Source organism: Fistularia commersonii, chromosome 32 (genome assembly GCF_037954325.1).
Source record: "Fistularia commersonii isolate RoL2024-O1a breed Wild chromosome 32, RoL_Fcom_v1.0, whole genome shotgun sequence".
Taxonomy (NCBI): domain Eukaryota; kingdom Metazoa; phylum Chordata; class Actinopteri; order Syngnathiformes; family Fistulariidae; genus Fistularia; species Fistularia commersonii.
The window spans coordinates 8,467,265-8,483,797 of NC_141315.1; the positions used below are offsets into that span (position 1 = coordinate 8,467,265).

Consider the following 16,533-nt stretch of genomic DNA (forward strand, 5'->3'; position numbering starts at 1 on the left):
CAGGAAGCGGCTCGGCGCGGCGCCGTTTGCTCAGGCGGTTCCTCATAACTGTGCGAAATGCTAAAAGTAAACAGGCGGCGCGTGAGGAACAGGGGCCTCGACACGCTTCGGCAAACTCTGCACCCGCGTGCGAAGTGTGCAAGAAAAAAAAGGCCTGCAGAGGATCTGGGAAAAGACTGGAAGTTGATTTTTGAGAATAAAATATACTAGACATATTTGTGCATGTTGATGTTAGATTTTAAAGTCCTGGAAGAGATCATTCATTCATTCATTCATTCATTCATTCATTCATTATCTGGACCACTTGTGGCGGGGGGGGGGGGTGAGTTATCCCTGCTGTCATTGGCTGAGATGAGGGGTTCCCTGGACCTGTCAATCAAAGCGTCACATATAGACACATGCAAACATTCACGCTCTCATTCCCGGGACAAAAGACAAACAGACATTCGCTCTCTCAGTCGCACGTTATATGCAAACGTGCAAACGTTCACTCTTTCATTCTGTCAGCAGTCCAACCGTTCACTCCTTCATTCACACGGCTGGGAAATTACTGTCATTTCCGGATTATTGAGCGCAACTCAATATGAGCTGCACCGGCCAGCCGATCGCTATCTCGGGCTTCCTCCTGCGCATTAAAACCGTCAAAGTCGTCTTCTTCGGTGTCGGAGTTGAACGGATTCAGAATTTCCCGGTCATTTTATCGGTCCGATGTGACGAAGATAAATGTTTTAGCGGCGTGAAGCTCGTTAGCCCCCCCACCAAAAATCCATATATTAGCTGCATCGTTGTTTAAGTGTAAAAAGTCGCGGCTTATCGTCTGAAAATTACGGCAAGGGTCTCCAGTGAACCTTCTGTTCTGGAGTGTGAAGGAACCTGGAGAACCAGGAGGAACCCATGAGGAGAGCGTGGCGACTCCACACAAGGGACCCTCTGGCTGTGAGGTGTTAGCGCTAGCCAACATGCTACCCCTGTAAGATTTATTCTTAATTTTTTGAGCTGGCCTGTGATTTCTGATTTTACTACATTTCTAAAGTTTAGGAGGTCAATGCTTTCTTTCCGGTCACTCCTCGATGACATCCTGTTATTACGGCGATTTTTTGATTGATTACCACCGGAAGCTAAAGCTAGAATAGCTAACGGTGTTTACCATGTCACTTCCTTCCCACTCGCTTTCAAATTGGCACCGGGTTAAAAACACCAATGGACTCAAACTAGGAGAAGCTTCATCTCGAAGGTGGTTTTGACAAAGCACACCGAGTACCAAGCGGTCGGGGGGAGGAGGACTGGGCCGCAGAAGAGCCCCCTCTAGCGCACGTAATCTCCAGCGTTCTCCCCGACCCCACTCCCACGCCAGCTCACCGTGTAAACACGGGGCGGTGACGAATGCGGACGCGCACATTATTCCGCGGAGGGGTTGAGGGCGTGGATGGGGATGGAGGTCGATGGGCGGGAAGGAGTCGAGGACGTCAGGAGGAAAACGGTGAAACGCGAGACGCCGGTTGATGTCTGAGGCGTCTGCAGGGAGGAGGAGGTGGAGCAGATGGGTGTGAAGGCTGGAGGAGTTTAACTCTTTCATTTGAACACAGGGGCATCGCAATTAGCATACGTAGCTTCCCTCCTCTGAGAGGCCGTGTGATTTTTGTGTAAATGCCCCGAATGGCACTGATGCTGTGGCGAGTGATGAAGTGTTAGCCGCTGCTAACGTCAGTGTTAGCTTAGCGAACAACAAGTCAGACACGAGAGAGAAAAATGTTCACGTGCAGAATTATCTCAGATGATGAGATTTACACCCAGAACTAGCAACCTGAGCTTTATAAAAAATTTAAAAAATAATAGTGATGAAATGCATTTCATGAGACTGATTAGCTCGCTCCACGTAGCTTCATAGCTTCCCTCCCCTAATTCTCATAGTTACATAACTAGACCGTGTTATTTTTATGTAAATGTTCCAAATGTTTCTGAAAAGAGCGTTCACAGGGATACCAATGCAGTTGTAGCTGATTTTAAAATTATGAGTGATGAAGTGCTAGCCACCGCTAACGTTGGTGTTAGCTTAGTGAACAAGTCAGACACGAGAGAGAAAAATGTTCACGTGCAGAATTATCTCAGATGATGAGATTTACACCCAGAACCAGAAACCTAAGCTTTATAAAAAAATTGAAAAAAAATAGTGATGAAATGCATTGCATGAGACTGATTAGCTCGCTCCACATAGCTTCATAGCTTCCCTCCCCTAATTCTCATCGTTGCATAACTCAACCGTGTTATATTTATGTAAATGTCCCAAATGTTTCCGAAAGAGCGTTCAAAGAGCGTTGTGAGTGATGAAGTGTTAGCCGTGTTAGCCGCCGCTAACGTCAGTGTTAGCTAAGCGAACAGCAAGTCAAAGAAGAGTGAGAAAAATGTTCATGTGCAGAAATACCACCGATGATGAGGTTTACTCCCAGAACTAGAAACGTGAGCTTTATAAAAAATATAATAAAATAAACTGAATTTCATAGGACTTTGATTAGCTCGCTCCACGTAGCGTCGACGTGGAGGTGATGTTTCTTTCAACCACGGCAGAGTGAATGTCTCGTGATTGACAGGCGACCGGTCCCTCTTAAGCCCCGCCTCTTGCCCGACATCAGCTGGGAGAGGCTCCGCCCCCAACGCTACCCTTCACGCACGATAACCGAATGAACGAATGAATACGACAACAGTTGCTTCCCGTAGGCCCTTTGATTGACAGGTGATTGACTCCGCCTCCTGTCCAATGACAGCTGGGATCGGCTCCAATGGGACCTTGAATGCACCATAAGCAGTGAATGAATGAAAGAATACTTTTTTTTTTTTAAACTGTTATCCTTTTTCTCAGCCTCCCGTTTCCTGCCCTCACATTCTTCTTCCCCCGGGCCGAACCTCCAACACGCAACGTAATTTACAGTCCAACGTTCTGCTCGGCAGTCCGGTGGAAATATCACAAACAGCTGAGGAGGAAAAGTAAATCCCCCGCCAAGATCCTTTCCCTTTTTCTGAATCTCGAGGCGAGCGGAGAGGAGAGACTCCTCGGCGGCCGATGTTTTAAGAGTCGGGTGATGTTTCGGTCGGCGGTTCGGCCGTTCGTGGAGATTTAGATTTGGAAGAACCACGAGCAGAAGATGCTAAACATCACCTCCACGTCGACGCCATCCCCCCCCCCCCGACGGCTTTTCCGTTCATCTCAATATAAACTTCGGGTCCTGCGATCGGTACGGGATGGGAAACCAACCCCGACAGCGGCTTTATGTAAATGCAAGTAAACAAATCGTATTTAAAGATTATACATTTTGCTAACATTAGGAGGTAAAGGTCAAGGGGGCGGAGCCTGCAGTCCTGGGTGCCGTCCTCCTCTGCAGACGGCCTTATGAGTTTTCAGATTGGTAGCAGCTGTGGCTGCTGGCCGGACCCGGCGGGGCGGAGCTCCAACATCTGGAAAAGAAAAGACAAGAAAAAAAAAAAAAAGAAGGGACGAGAGCCCAGATGCATGAATAATCCCCGAGCTGGAGTCTGCAGGAACGCTGTTTGTAATGTTTGTAATGAAGCGGCGGCGTGTTGTTGGATTCACGCGAATCCGACGCTCTCCACCTTGATTTTTTTGAGAGTTTTTGAGGGTGATGGACGGCGCCGAAGCTGAGACTCACCCTAAGATCTAAGAGCGTGTCTAAACATGTGGGAGTCGCCTGTGGGGGAGGCGGCGGGAGGGGAGACAAAGGGAAAGGGTGGAAATGGTGTCTGCGCCGACAAAGAAAAAGCTTTAACTCCCCTCTGAAATCTCTATTTCTGCGGAGATTATTTGCTTCTCTATCAACGGCGAGCGTGATTTTCTGGCGCGAAAGGACGAAGGGAGCGTTTGTGAAAGGATCAGAGTGATTTGAAGGGCTGGAGGAAATTTCCCCCTGAAAACTAAGTTTCAAATTTTTTTTTAAACTGAATGAGACAAGTTTAACGGAAAGGTTCAAGCCAAAATAGATATGAGATTACATTGGTTTTTTTTTTTCTTTTAACGCAGAGAAAAGAAAGAAATTCATCAACTGCTACAGTGCGTCCATAACGGGGAAAAAAACAAAAAAAATTTCCTTTGTTGCCCGCTGACGTTGTCATGGTAACAATAAAACGGTGACAGCGAAAACCCAAAATAAAGATTTCAGGTATCCTGATATTGAAGACACAATAAAAGAGTGCCAAACACACTGCGGTTGAATCTGACCCTTTGAGACCTAGGTGCTTATCAATAAACTTATTGATTGAAAAATAAAATAAAATAAAATAAAATAAAATAAAATAAAATAAAATAAAATAAAAATTGAATTAAATTCAAATTAATCAAATAAAATAAAATAAAAATTAGATTAAAAACCCTTATTTAATCCACTATGTTCGCATTTAACATTTAGAAAAAAAATCACATATATATTCCAGACCACAACAAAGTCCACCAGATCCTGACTGATGTCAGTCACTTTCAAATGTCCAATGAGTCTTTTTGTATTCATATGGAGCGATTGTGTGTCATTTAAAAATGATGACGGCTTTCTATGGGACGTGCAAACGAGAAGGTGAATGGTTGCACGTCTCACATATGAACCCTACAGAGAAGCTTATTCACCATTTTATTGTCAGCGGTTGATGTGTTTTGTTTAAAATATCATATCAGGATTCTTTAGATATATAAACTGTAGCATAGAAAAAAGCACATGTAAAAAAAACTTTATTATCTCTTACCTTTACTTCCGCTCCTTCTGAAGCATCGATAACTTGCTTGTAGAAGTCTTCCTTATCTTTCTTCAGTTTAAAAGTCTCTCTGACTTAATGGAAATCACTGCCAGAGAAGACAGTCGTCCTTGATCGGTCCTGTTCCGACTGTGTGTTTTGAGTCTTTTCGGTGCCGAGACTGAGCTCCCGTCGATGCTGTCGTAGCCGAAACGGTGACCACCGGCCGGAGCGACTTTGTCGCCTCAGGAACAATTTGAACAAGATCCTTCTGGGCCAAAAAGTTGAGAAGCTGTCCAGAAGATTTACATTCATCCCTCACCGTTTGTGAGCCACACAGCCCGATGAGATCGGCAAAAAAATAGTTGTATGGCTGCACTTGACTCGCTAACCTGTTACTGTAGCTTGCTATTGCTAATTCTTGACTTGCGAACTGTTTACTGTAGCTTGCTATTGCTAATTCTATTATTCTGTAGCCGAGTCGTAAGAAGGATCCCTGGGATCAGCGGTGCCCTCTACAGTGAGGCACCGTCACTGCGTGCCTCACTTAGTTGTTTTATGATTACAAGAAACACGTTACAGTTGTAAGCTATGGTAATTTAGCACATATTAAGAGGGTTTTTAAATAGTTTTTTAATAGTGGCATCCACAGATACAGCATCCACAGATACAGCAATACGGTCTCAGTGCATAGCATGCTAGCACAGTTAGCAGAATCATTGCGCAATCCATAGTGGGCTCAGCTGGTTGCCATGTCACTGCAGGTCTCTTCTTAATATTTGAACGGTAAATGTGAATTTTTTCTAGCAATTTTGAAAAAAAATAACTAAAAATGGTGAAGCTATGAGGAAAATAACTTTATAGTACAAATCACTGAATAAATATAACCATTTAATTTATTTTTTCATTTTGCATTTTTTTTCTTTCCATGATGACAGGTGAGGCCCGGCCTCCCCTGCCTCTACTGACTGCACGTCGCCGGTTGTTTTCATTCCTCTGATTCATTTACAGCTTCGTGCCACATCGTGCACGTCACGGCCGAGCAGGTTTCACCCCTGTCGCTTTGGTTTGGGTCGTTTGAAGCGTCGAAGTGGGATATCTGTCTCAGCGCCGCAGCACTTTCCCAGTGTTTGCAGGAGCGGGATGGAGGTTCACCCAGCGAGGGAGGTATTCGCTTCCCACCGGTCGCCCGGACAGAGGAGGCATTCATGTCCTCGGACCCCCTCCTCCGTCCCCAGACCGCCGATCTGTCCGCCGTTTACTGAGGAAATGTTCACTTAGTGCAGGAAGTCTGGGGTTTCCTCCCGAAATGTTTGATTTCAACGCTTAACCAAACAGCACCGGGGTGAGACGCCGGGTCACGACAACATAGGTGGGAACAGAACCCGCGGGGGGGTCCGTGATGTTATTTCAACACCGCCTGAGGGGTCCGGTCATCCGTCTGACATAACCGGTGACTCCTAATGATTTTTACTGTCCTTATCTAACCGCTACTCCCTTAAAAACGCTTAATTTAATATATTTTAATATTCCAAGTGGAGCAGAAATTCAAATACACACATCGTACAAGCGCCTGTAGGATGCAGATTTCCAATCATAAAACTACAGATTGACCGGGAGCTAGAAAAATTTTTTAAAATATTTTATATATTTTATATATTTTACATTAATATAATTATTATAAAGAAACAGGTAAAAACGTTTCTCTTTCAGGACTTTTTACTGCGCTGATGCCCCAGATCAGGTTGGCAGCAAGTTAAGCTATGCAGTGTGTGTGTGTGTGTGTGTGTGTGTACGTTTGTGTGTCTCTGTCCAAAAAAACAAAACAAAAAAAAAAAAAAACCCTCACTAACCCAAGCTTACTGTTCTGTATATTTCCTGTGCATCGTGTATTTGCAAGTGTATTTGCAATCCCTATGTCCTCTATTGTAAGTCGCTTTGGATAAAAGCGTCTGCCAAATGCAATGTAATGTAATGCAATGTAATTAATATATTTTTTTATTTTATTTTTTTTAATTTTCAATATAAAACTGAACAGATTTTTACTTGATTACAGAAATAAGGCGGGCTCAATTGCAATACAATTGCGACCATATGTGCATGTGTAGACATGCAACCATTCAGTCACCCATTCACACAAAAGCGAGCATTTACCCCTTCATGCAAATGTCATGGAAAGAAAAGTGGCCAATTTCGGGTTTTCGATGAAGCGGACGTGTGTTTTTTGGACTGTGGGAGAAAAAGTAGTCGGAAATGGAACCCAGGACCTTTTTGGAAGGGAAGGGAAGCACCGACCACACGTTGCGCACATATTCTAAATAAAAAATGCTATAAATATAACTTTCAATTTCAAGTTTGAAAAGAAAACGAATCATAGCAGTGACTGCGCTAAAACAGAGCAGAAGGATCAAATCATTTACAACGAATTCGCGAAGCTTCTCCTGCTCCGACGATGGCAGGACGATTCGAAAGAGTCGTCACGAATCCCCTCCGTGATTTACGAGAGGACGTGGAGCGGGATCAGATCTGGGGTCGAATTGTTATGGAATGAACACGGGCGGTTGAAAAGAGGTGGAAAAAAAAAAAAAAAATAGAGGAGAGCCGTGTTTCTGCCGGGGCGTTGTTGCAGAGCTCCAGACCGAGCGATGCACCAGAAACACGTGGCTCATTCTGGTGGTATTTCAGAGTCCACGTCCCCCCCCCAACCTCCTCTCCGTCATGTTTCATCAAACCGGAGTCCTTTACCGAGGACGCCGTGGCGACAAGTTCAGCTGGAAAAGCATCATAACCTACTAAACGGCGCACAATCGCCAGCCTGTTATTGACTTTTTTAGCTCTGGAAACTGCTTTAAAAACACGCCTTATCATCTCCACCGGTGAAAAAGGTTTCCCCGCCGTCCGGGTGCAGTGATCCACCAGAGGGGGCGGCGCCGAGACCATCTCACTGCAGTTTCTTCTGGGCCAGCCGGGCCAGCTCCCTGGCTTTCCTCCTCTTCAGCTTCTTCTTGAGGAGGAGCAGGTCGATGTAGACGATGTGATCCAGGACGGCGGAGGCGCAGAGGATGCCGCCGTGCAAGGCTCCGGCGATCCCGCAGCTGAACACGTCCTGGCCTGGAGAAGACAGTCTGGATTAGGAGCTTCTGCAGCTGCAGGAATCCTGCAAAATCTGCATGCTTGGATTTTAAAAATAACAAATTACAGTTAAAAACGTCACTGATATTGTTTGGCACGATCATCAGCCGCACCATTTCTACTTTGCGTTTCATTGGTTTTTCATATTTGGCTTTAATTCTCCAGTTTATTATATGAATGAGTGTTTCAAAGCTCGTAAAAAGGTTGTTTTCGGCCCAGTTTCAACCCCCCAAAAAAAAAGCGTCTGAGTGTCCGAGCGAAGACTCGCCCGCTTTTGCGTTTCCCAGCCGCGTTTAGAGAAAAAAAATGGCCGCCCATCTTCAGCTTCCAAATCTTCATGGAGGTTTTTTTTCCTCCACGTTCCCCACCTGAGATGAAGAGGTTTTTGACGGGTGTGTCACATCTGTTCCTCGCCACCATCTCCGCCTGGAAACGCTCCACATTGTGCTCGGCGGAGTACATGGCCCCCCGTTGGGCGCCCAGGTAGTGCATGTTAGTCAGCGGCGTGGCCACGTCCTGGAAGACCAGCTGGAGAGCGGACGGCGGCGGCGTGAAGCGGCTGGCGTTTTTGCGCAAACGTGACGAAAAGAGGTCGAACGACGTCCTACCTTGTCTCTGATTTTAGGGAACAACCTGCAGGCCCAGTCGAACAAGTTGTTGGCAAATCTCATCTTGTAGTCGTAATAATCGGAGCCCCGTTTTCGCACCGTCGTGTCCTTCCATTCCTCGAACCACTCGTACTTCACCATGGTCAGGATGGTCATGCAAGACTTTCCTGCGGACATGAAACCTTTCTCAAACATGAACTTCTGGTGACCATACAAGTCAGTTCGACGGGAGTTTTGGCTCGTTTTCGCTTATTTTCTCCCATTTTTAGAGTGAAATCTCAGATGATTCTGACTTGGGCTTATTTGTCGCTCAATCCAAGGTTTTGGTCATTTCATGAATTTTTGCGCTGATTTTCTCTCAACAAAACACAGATTAGAAAGAATCTGTGTGATTAAACAAAACTCCCTGGTTTCCAGTCGGCAACAGGAGGGTAAAAGTGTTGCTTTTGTACCCGGGTGTCTGATTTTGGCCTCGGGGTCTTTAGAAGATGGCATGGTGATGAACATCATGGGAATGTTATCGGGTGCTTCCTCTTTGCTCAATGCAAAGAAATCGTCCATCCTGGGAAAAAAAAGATAAAATACAAAACAAAACACACACACACACACACACACATACACACACACATACACATGAAAATTCAGATCATTGTCTCTAAACTAGGGCTGAGTCTTTTTGTCACACATAAAGTAAAACCAAGTATTCGAACCGCGGCTTCTGACTGATCCTCTGCACCATCTGGAGGACGGAGCAGGGTTTTAACACAGCAGTTTAACGCACAAATGCATACATCCCATAATACCCTGTTTGGTTGTCTTTCTGGTGAAGTGTAGGTCAGCTTGCAAGATGGAAAAAAAAAAGGAATGAGAAAAAAAAAAATATCCAGAATACCCTGGGAAGTTTTCCCTCCGTGGATTTATCACGTTTCATTGTTTGTGTAACAGCGCCCCCTTGTGGTTGAAAATGTCAATGCATTTATGTTACTTTTATTTTTATTTTTATTTTTATTTTTAATTTTTAAATGCCGCAGCCCCGTACAGTAAATTCAGCCTCTGAGGAACAAACATGGGTTTGAAACTTTTTTTTTAATCTTATTTTACTATTTTTGTTTTTTGGATTGCTGAAGAGATTGCAAGATGTCTTATCTCCTTTTGCTGAAATTTCACTAGTGACTCGCCAACTTCAGCAACATTTGGCCTTATATCTTTATGCAATAATTTATATTAGGGTGCCAACTCTTGTGGTTAGAAATGTCTCTGCATTTATTTTTATTTTTATTTTTATTTTTATTTTTATTTTTATTTTTATTTTTATTTTTATTTTTATTTTCATTTTTATTTTTATTTAATGCCGCAGCCCACGTTAGAGAATTCAGCCTCCCAGGAACAAACATGGGTTTGGAACTTTTTTTCAGCAACTTTTGGCCTTATATCCTTATGTTATCATTGATTTTAGCATGCCCACTCTTGTGGTTAGAAATGTCTCTGCATTTATTTTCATTTTTATTTTTATGAAATGCCACAGCCCAGTCCAGTAAATTGAGCCTCCTATGAACAAACATGGATTTGAAACTTTTTTTTCAGAAGAATTTGGCCTTATATCTTTATGTTATAATATATTCAATGAGTGCGCCCACTCAGAAAAAATTGCAATTAAATGTCACTTGAGCTTAATGTTGTCGCGTTCGAGAAAAATAATCATTACTTTTGTTTTAGAAAAGATGGAAAATGTCGGGTGCACTAATCAATTTCTTTCGTTTGTACGTACGATTTGTCCATGTCGTTGTTCTTGAACAGCCAGTAGTTGGTGGACTCCAGACCCAACTCTTCGTCGCTTCCGTCAAAACCAGAGAAAACCAGAAAGGATCCCCTCCCGTGCTTCATCATGCCCAGCCTCTCCTGAATCTCTAGCACAGGAGGGCGAGATCCATCACGCGACGCGACCTTCGTCCGAGTAGAGAGGAGGGCGGCGGACGCTCACCTGGTTTCACTTGAATCTCAGGCGGGAGAAGTTTCTGGAAGGTGGTGAAGATGCCACAGTTGGAAATGACCACCGGCGCGTGAACCTCCACTTCTTCCCGACCCTTCCTGACCTTCACACCTGTCACGGGACACACCGACGTCAGTCCGACGGTGGCGGAGGAGGCGGAGGACGTCCCGTCTGGTTCTCACCGTACGCCGTCCCCTGGTCGTCCACCAGGATCTGGGACACCGGGGCTCGGACCAGACAGCTCCCGCCGTGTTTCTGGATGGTGCGGATGATGTTGAAGGCGATCTCGCTGGCGCCGCCCTTGGGATAGTAGGCGCCCCGTTTGTAATGGTGGAGCAGGAGGGCGTTGATCAGGATGCTGGAGTCCTTGGGGGGAACCCCTGAGGGCGCGCAAGGGATTAATCGATGATCGATTGGCTATCTCTTTATCCCGCGTATCTAGTTTCGTCCGCCAACGTTGCTCAGATGTTGATGTTTGGTCGAAAACAGGGCTTTCGTGACAGCTGACACTTGTCTCGTGTGACATTTCGGCACAGCGAATCAACCTTCTCCATCTAACCCCATTCTCTGGATCCTCCTCTCTCACACCAATTATATATATATATATATATATATATATATATATATATATATATATATATATATATATAAATTATAATTTATAAAACAATTAAATTATATATGTAAATCAGTGACGTACACTGAGCTTTATGGCTGACGTTTACTGTAGCTTGCTATTGCTAATTTTATTAGTAGGAAGGATCCCTGGGATCGCCAGTGCCCCCTACCATGAGGCACCGCTACTGCGTGCCTCACCTAACGTTTCTTCGCAGTCGTTTTATGACTACAAGAAACACGTTACAGTTGTTGACGAAAAACATTATATACATCAGCTAAACTATGGAAATTTAGTTCATATATTTAAAGTGTTTGAGCATTTTAATAGTGCCAGCAATACGGTCTCAGTGCATAGCATGATAGCAAAGTTAGCATAATCATTGTGCAATCCATAGTCACCTCCATCCATAGTCTCTTCTTCATATTTGAGCGGTAAAAGTGATTTTTTTTTTCACCGATTTTGAAAAAAAAAAACTAAAAATGGTGAAGTTAAGTGAAAAACAACTTTATGTACAAATCACTGAATAAATATAACCATTTAATTTTTTTTTTCATTTTACATTTTTTAGTTTCCATGATGACAGGTGAGGCCCGGCCTCCCCTGCCTCTACTGACTGCACGTCACTGATATAAATGTATGTATACAGGACTGTCTCAGAAAATTAGACTATTGTGATAAAGTTCTTTATCTTCTGTAATGCAATTAAAAAAAACAAAAAATATTTTTTCATGAAATTCTAATATTTTGAGATAGGATTTTTGAGTTTTCTTAAGATGTAAGCCATAATCAGCAATATTAAAATAATAAAAGGCTTGCGATGTTTCAGTTGATTTGTAATGAATGCAGAAATGTATGACATTTTTGTTTTTGTAATTGCATTACAGAATATAAAGAACTTTATCACAATCGTCTAATTTTCGGAGACAGTCCTGTATACATATATACATATACATATACATATATACATATATATATATAAAACACATCCATTCCCGCCTCCTGCATCGACATAAATTCACCCTCTCATCGTCACGCACCGTTTGCCGACATTTGGATCGTCCGATGTGTCGCGTCCGGTTAAAACGAGTTTATAAATTGACATTTGTTTGTGTCCTCACTGCTCACCGTAGAAGAGGTAGGAGAAAATGACGTGCAGGTCTTTGTTGCTGGTCAGAGAGTTCACCAACTCCGTCGCCGGCGTGCCCGACAGGCGGAACACCGGGGAGATCAGGCCGGCGAGACCGGACTTCAAGAGGAAGAGCGAGACCCAACGCGGGATCAGCTTCAGCGTCGCCAGGTAGTGGGTCTTCTTGGCCGACACCTGATCGGGACACAATGTTTGGACATTGGAACCTCTTCAACTAAGTTTTATCATCTTCAAAACAAACAAATACCTTCATGATTCTGAAGAAGGTCTCGATGGCCTCGGTGTCGTCCGGGAACTGCTTCATCAGATGGGTCTTCATCTCCGACTTCCCGGAGAAGACGGTGTACTCCCTCCTGTCCTGGCCCAGGCCGATCTGCACCGTGTCGAAGTGCTGGTTCAGCTCCTGGAACTCCAGCTGGCCTTCGGACAGCTGGTCGAAGATGATGCGCAGCAGGCTGTTCTCGTGGAGCTGCCCGATGTAGTGAAGACCTGCGAGGACGGCGAAGGGTGAGTATTGTGTCGCCACATAACGTGTGAATAATACAGTCATTTGTACCGTCATAATGCTGAATATTCCCATTCAAATGAATGAGAGGGTGAATGTTGTACGTCTGTACGATTGAATGAGAGGGTGAATATCGTGCATCTCAAAATGTGACATGTGAATGTTGTTTTTCTATACATGACCTAGATATGAAAGGATGAATGTTGTGTGTTTCTACATAATTTGTGAATGGGAGGGTGAACGTATGGGGCTACATGAGGGGGTGAATGGTTGTATGTCTATATGATGTTTGAGTAAGAGGGTGAATATCGTACGTCACTATATATATAGTATATATATATATATATAAGACCTTAAAACACTTTATAGCCTTGACTTTGACACTATATTTTTATTTGGATTTCTTATTCTCCCTCCTTCCTAGTATTATCTATTATTGTTATGTTTTACTTGAAACTCTGGTACAACAATTTCCTTTGGGATAAATAAAGTTATTCTTATTCTTATTCTTATTCTTATTCTTATTCTTATTCTTATTCTTATTCTTATATGACATCTGAATGAGAGGGTGAATGTATGGCGCTCTGTTATATGTGGACAATACAGTGAATGGGTGTCTATGTGACGTCTGAATGATAGGGTGAATATGATCTGCCTCAATGTGATTTGTGCAGCGGTGGGCTGTCAGGGCCTGCAATGCCTTCTCTGCTGGCCTAAAAAAATATCTGAACAACAGACTGCTTTTGATTGTATTTTGTCTGGGAATACTTATTAAATAATTCCGAATACTCTGTCCGCTTCCTTTCATAGCTTTTTCCTTGGCTGTGCTGCTTCCAGACGTGTATTAACATACCAAAGCATTTAACCAATCATATTTCAGCCATTATTTGTTGCCAGGCAGGGTCAAAGTATGAAAAGAATCAGATTCATGGGCCCTTTTGCAAAAAATAAGGGTCAATGAAACTGTTGCTTCTACCAATCAGATTTTGAGTTGCGACACCAAGGCCTTCTAGAGGGCTGTGGTAACGTCAACATGTCACACGCCCTTTTATTGGATAGTCAGAGAGCGTACTAGCCAGAGCTAGCAGGCCATATCTGTAGCCAGCGTTGATATAATAGCTTATTTGTCAACCCACGATGGCTGGAGGAAGATGAGAAATGGATGTGGTTCCAGATTTATTGTCAAGACCATTTTCAAGATGGACGTTTCAAGAAAAGCTGGACATGGCTAAGAAAGGTCGGGCAATGTCGAAGCTAGCTGGCCTGTTGCAGCAAGGAAAAGAATTTGTCTGTCACTTTCAGTCCGCTAACTGCATAAAAAGATGGGTTTTGAAGCAGTTATTGAGGGGTGGATTGATAAATGAAGCACTATTGAAGGCCTAGGTGCGAAAAGCACGGCCTGCCGCTGGATCCGTGTATGAATAGTTGTCTCTGTAAAACGTGAATGAGAGGGGAAATGGTTGTACGTCTATAATATTGAATGACAGGGGGAATATTGTGTGTCTCTATATGACAGGAGAGCATGAATGGCGTATGAATGACAGGGTAAATGTTTTGTTTTTCTCTATAAAACATGCGAATGAGCAGGTGATGAGCGGTTTTATGTATATATATATACATTATGTAAAGTCATTTGTAGTGCAGATTGAAAAGTGAGTGGGTCCCATAAACTGTTGCATCATCGTGTTTGACCTTGACACGAAAACACAGACGCGTCTGCGCGTCCGCCTTGTCGGCCCGGCTCTTCGTACCGACATCGAATTCAAATCCCTTTTCCACATAGGTGTGACAGCAGCCGCCCGCCTGGTCGTGCTGCTCCAGAAGCAGAACCCTTTTACCGGCCTTGGCCAGCGTGGCGCCGGCCGCCAGGCCCCCCACGCCGCTGCCGATCACGATGACATCCAGGTTCTCGGGGACCTTTTCCAGGCTGAAACCTGGAGGGGAAAACAAAACGCGTTTTTCGGTGTCTAGATCAGGAGATGCGGTGATGTAACAGTGCCGCCGCTGAACTTTCCCTTAAAAAAAAATTCAAAAACCACCTTTATCTTAATTGGCCCCTTACAAGGTTGTGGCTATAAATCACAATGACACACAGACACACACTTTACAACACATTTACAACCATCATTATCAAAAACACACTCATAACAAGGACTACGTTCCATATGTTACATACATGCATATCACAAATGATGCATTTCCCAACTTCTATATAATGTACTGAAAATTCAGCCATTCAAGTTATTACGTTTATATTATTTTATTATTATTATTACGCAAGTTTTTTTATTTCTTTGAAATAAAAAAATGTAATAATTCCTCTAATAGTTATTTGAAAGCAACTTAATTTTTTGGTAAAAAAAACATGGACAATTAAGTAATATCAATAATAATGACAATAATAATAATAATAATAATATACGGTTTATTATTATTATCATCATTGTAATTACTATTATAATAATACCCAAATATTAACAATAATGTTAATAATAATAATGATGTTAATAGTAATAATAATGTTAATCATGTTAATCATGTCAAAAATAAATAAATAAAATAAATAATAATAATAATATCATTTTTTTATTTATTTGGGTAGAAAAAGCAGCCAAAACATGGAAAACCATGAACAAAAAGGAATAATTTGATACATATAATATAATATAATATAATATAATATAATATAATGTAATAGATAGATAATTGAAAATACTTTGTATATCTATTCACATTTGTTTTTTGTTTTTTTTCCATTTTAGATGTTTTATTTATATTTATTTAGTGCAGGCCTCCAGACTTAAGAGTCCAATTCTACTGTGGTTTCAGGCCAGCATTTACAAATGAGTTATTGCCACGGAGGTGGCAGCTGGAGGGGAACCATTTTCGCTCGTTTGCCGCCTCACTCAGGTTTCAAACAGCGAAAACCCAGAATCCGTATAAATAACAAGCAAGCAACCTAGCAAAGGATGTAGAAGAAGGCCTCACCTTGCTTGATGACCTTGTCCCGCTTCTTCTGGTCGAACTCACGGGGGCCGGGGGGCCTCACCGACTCCAGGGAGAAAGGGCTGCGCTTCCCAAACAAGTACCAGTACGTGCCCGCCGCCCACAGCGCCACCCAGACCAAGAAAATCAGGAGCCACATGGCGAGTTTAAAGAAATAAGGATCAGTTCAGAGGGACTGTGCAGCGCCGGGCGCCGCTCGGCTCTTAAAGCCAATTTTATCGCCCGGTGCTAAAGGTCCACGCAAGGGGGGCAGGAGCTTGATTCGTTGCGCGATTTGCTTTTCACCACGCAATAAAGATAAAAAATTGACATAATCTCTTGTTTGTCACAATGAAAGCGATTTGCGACTTTTTTGCACCTTTCTAGCGTGTGAATACGTGAATACGTGTTCCCGTTTGCACAAAACAGCAAGAAACGACGTCGTGTCCACGTCAAGGAAATATAACATTTTTAATTTCGCCCCATCCCATTTTAGGAAATATGTTAGGATAACATAGCTGCAATTTCTCTTATCTGATAAGGCAATTATGATAAGCGCTGATACCGACGAATAGACCAGACTTTTTTCACGTGGTGTTCGATTTTTATATCTTTACGACGGTGCACCTGAGCGGGACCGCAAAGTTTCGACACTTTCGGGCGCGATAAGGGCGACGCCGTCGGAAAAAAAAAAAAAAACATTGCGGCCGACGTCCTCGAACCCTCAGATGTCCCGACAGCGGGTCGCCCGTCCCGGCGAGACGGATTTACATCCTTGGCGGCTTTATGGGGGGAAAAAAATGCAAAGTACAACGC

The 16,533-nt window shown here is 43.3% G+C and overlaps 1 protein-coding gene across 1 annotated transcript; it reads right to left on the minus strand.

Annotated features, from left to right (window-relative positions):
- Nucleotides 1-7,556: 7,556 nt before the first annotated feature.
- On the minus strand, nucleotides 7,557-15,971 carry LOC147215339 (inactive all-trans-retinol 13,14-reductase). Its single transcript, XM_086139430.1, has 11 exons — nucleotides 15,721-15,971; nucleotides 14,484-14,666; nucleotides 12,475-12,716; nucleotides 12,206-12,401; nucleotides 10,644-10,841; nucleotides 10,453-10,572; nucleotides 10,240-10,378; nucleotides 8,924-9,033; nucleotides 8,472-8,638; nucleotides 8,232-8,391; nucleotides 7,557-7,842 (listed from the first exon to the last, which is right to left on the minus strand). Exons 1-11 carry the CDS (start codon nucleotides 15,875-15,877, stop codon nucleotides 7,673-7,675), a joined length of 1,842 nt encoding a protein of 613 aa, XP_085995556.1. The 5' UTR covers nucleotides 15,878-15,971; the 3' UTR covers nucleotides 7,557-7,672.
- Between the last annotated feature and the right edge of the window lie 562 nt (nucleotides 15,972-16,533).

Excerpts from the sequence above, each read along its gene's own strand:
- LOC147215339 (XM_086139430.1), bottom strand. The coding sequence starts at position 15,877 with ATGTGGCTCCTGATTTTCTTGGTCTGGGTGGCGCTGTGGGCGGCGGGC. Across the intron at positions 10,573-10,643 it reads CGACCAGGGGACGGCGTACG|GTGTGAAGGTCAGGAAGGGT; the intron begins GTGAGAACCAGA and ends GTCCCGTGACAG. Across the intron at positions 8,392-8,471 it reads TCCCTAAAATCAGAGACAAG|CTGGTCTTCCAGGACGTGGC; the intron begins GTAGGACGTCGT and ends TCCGCTCTCCAG.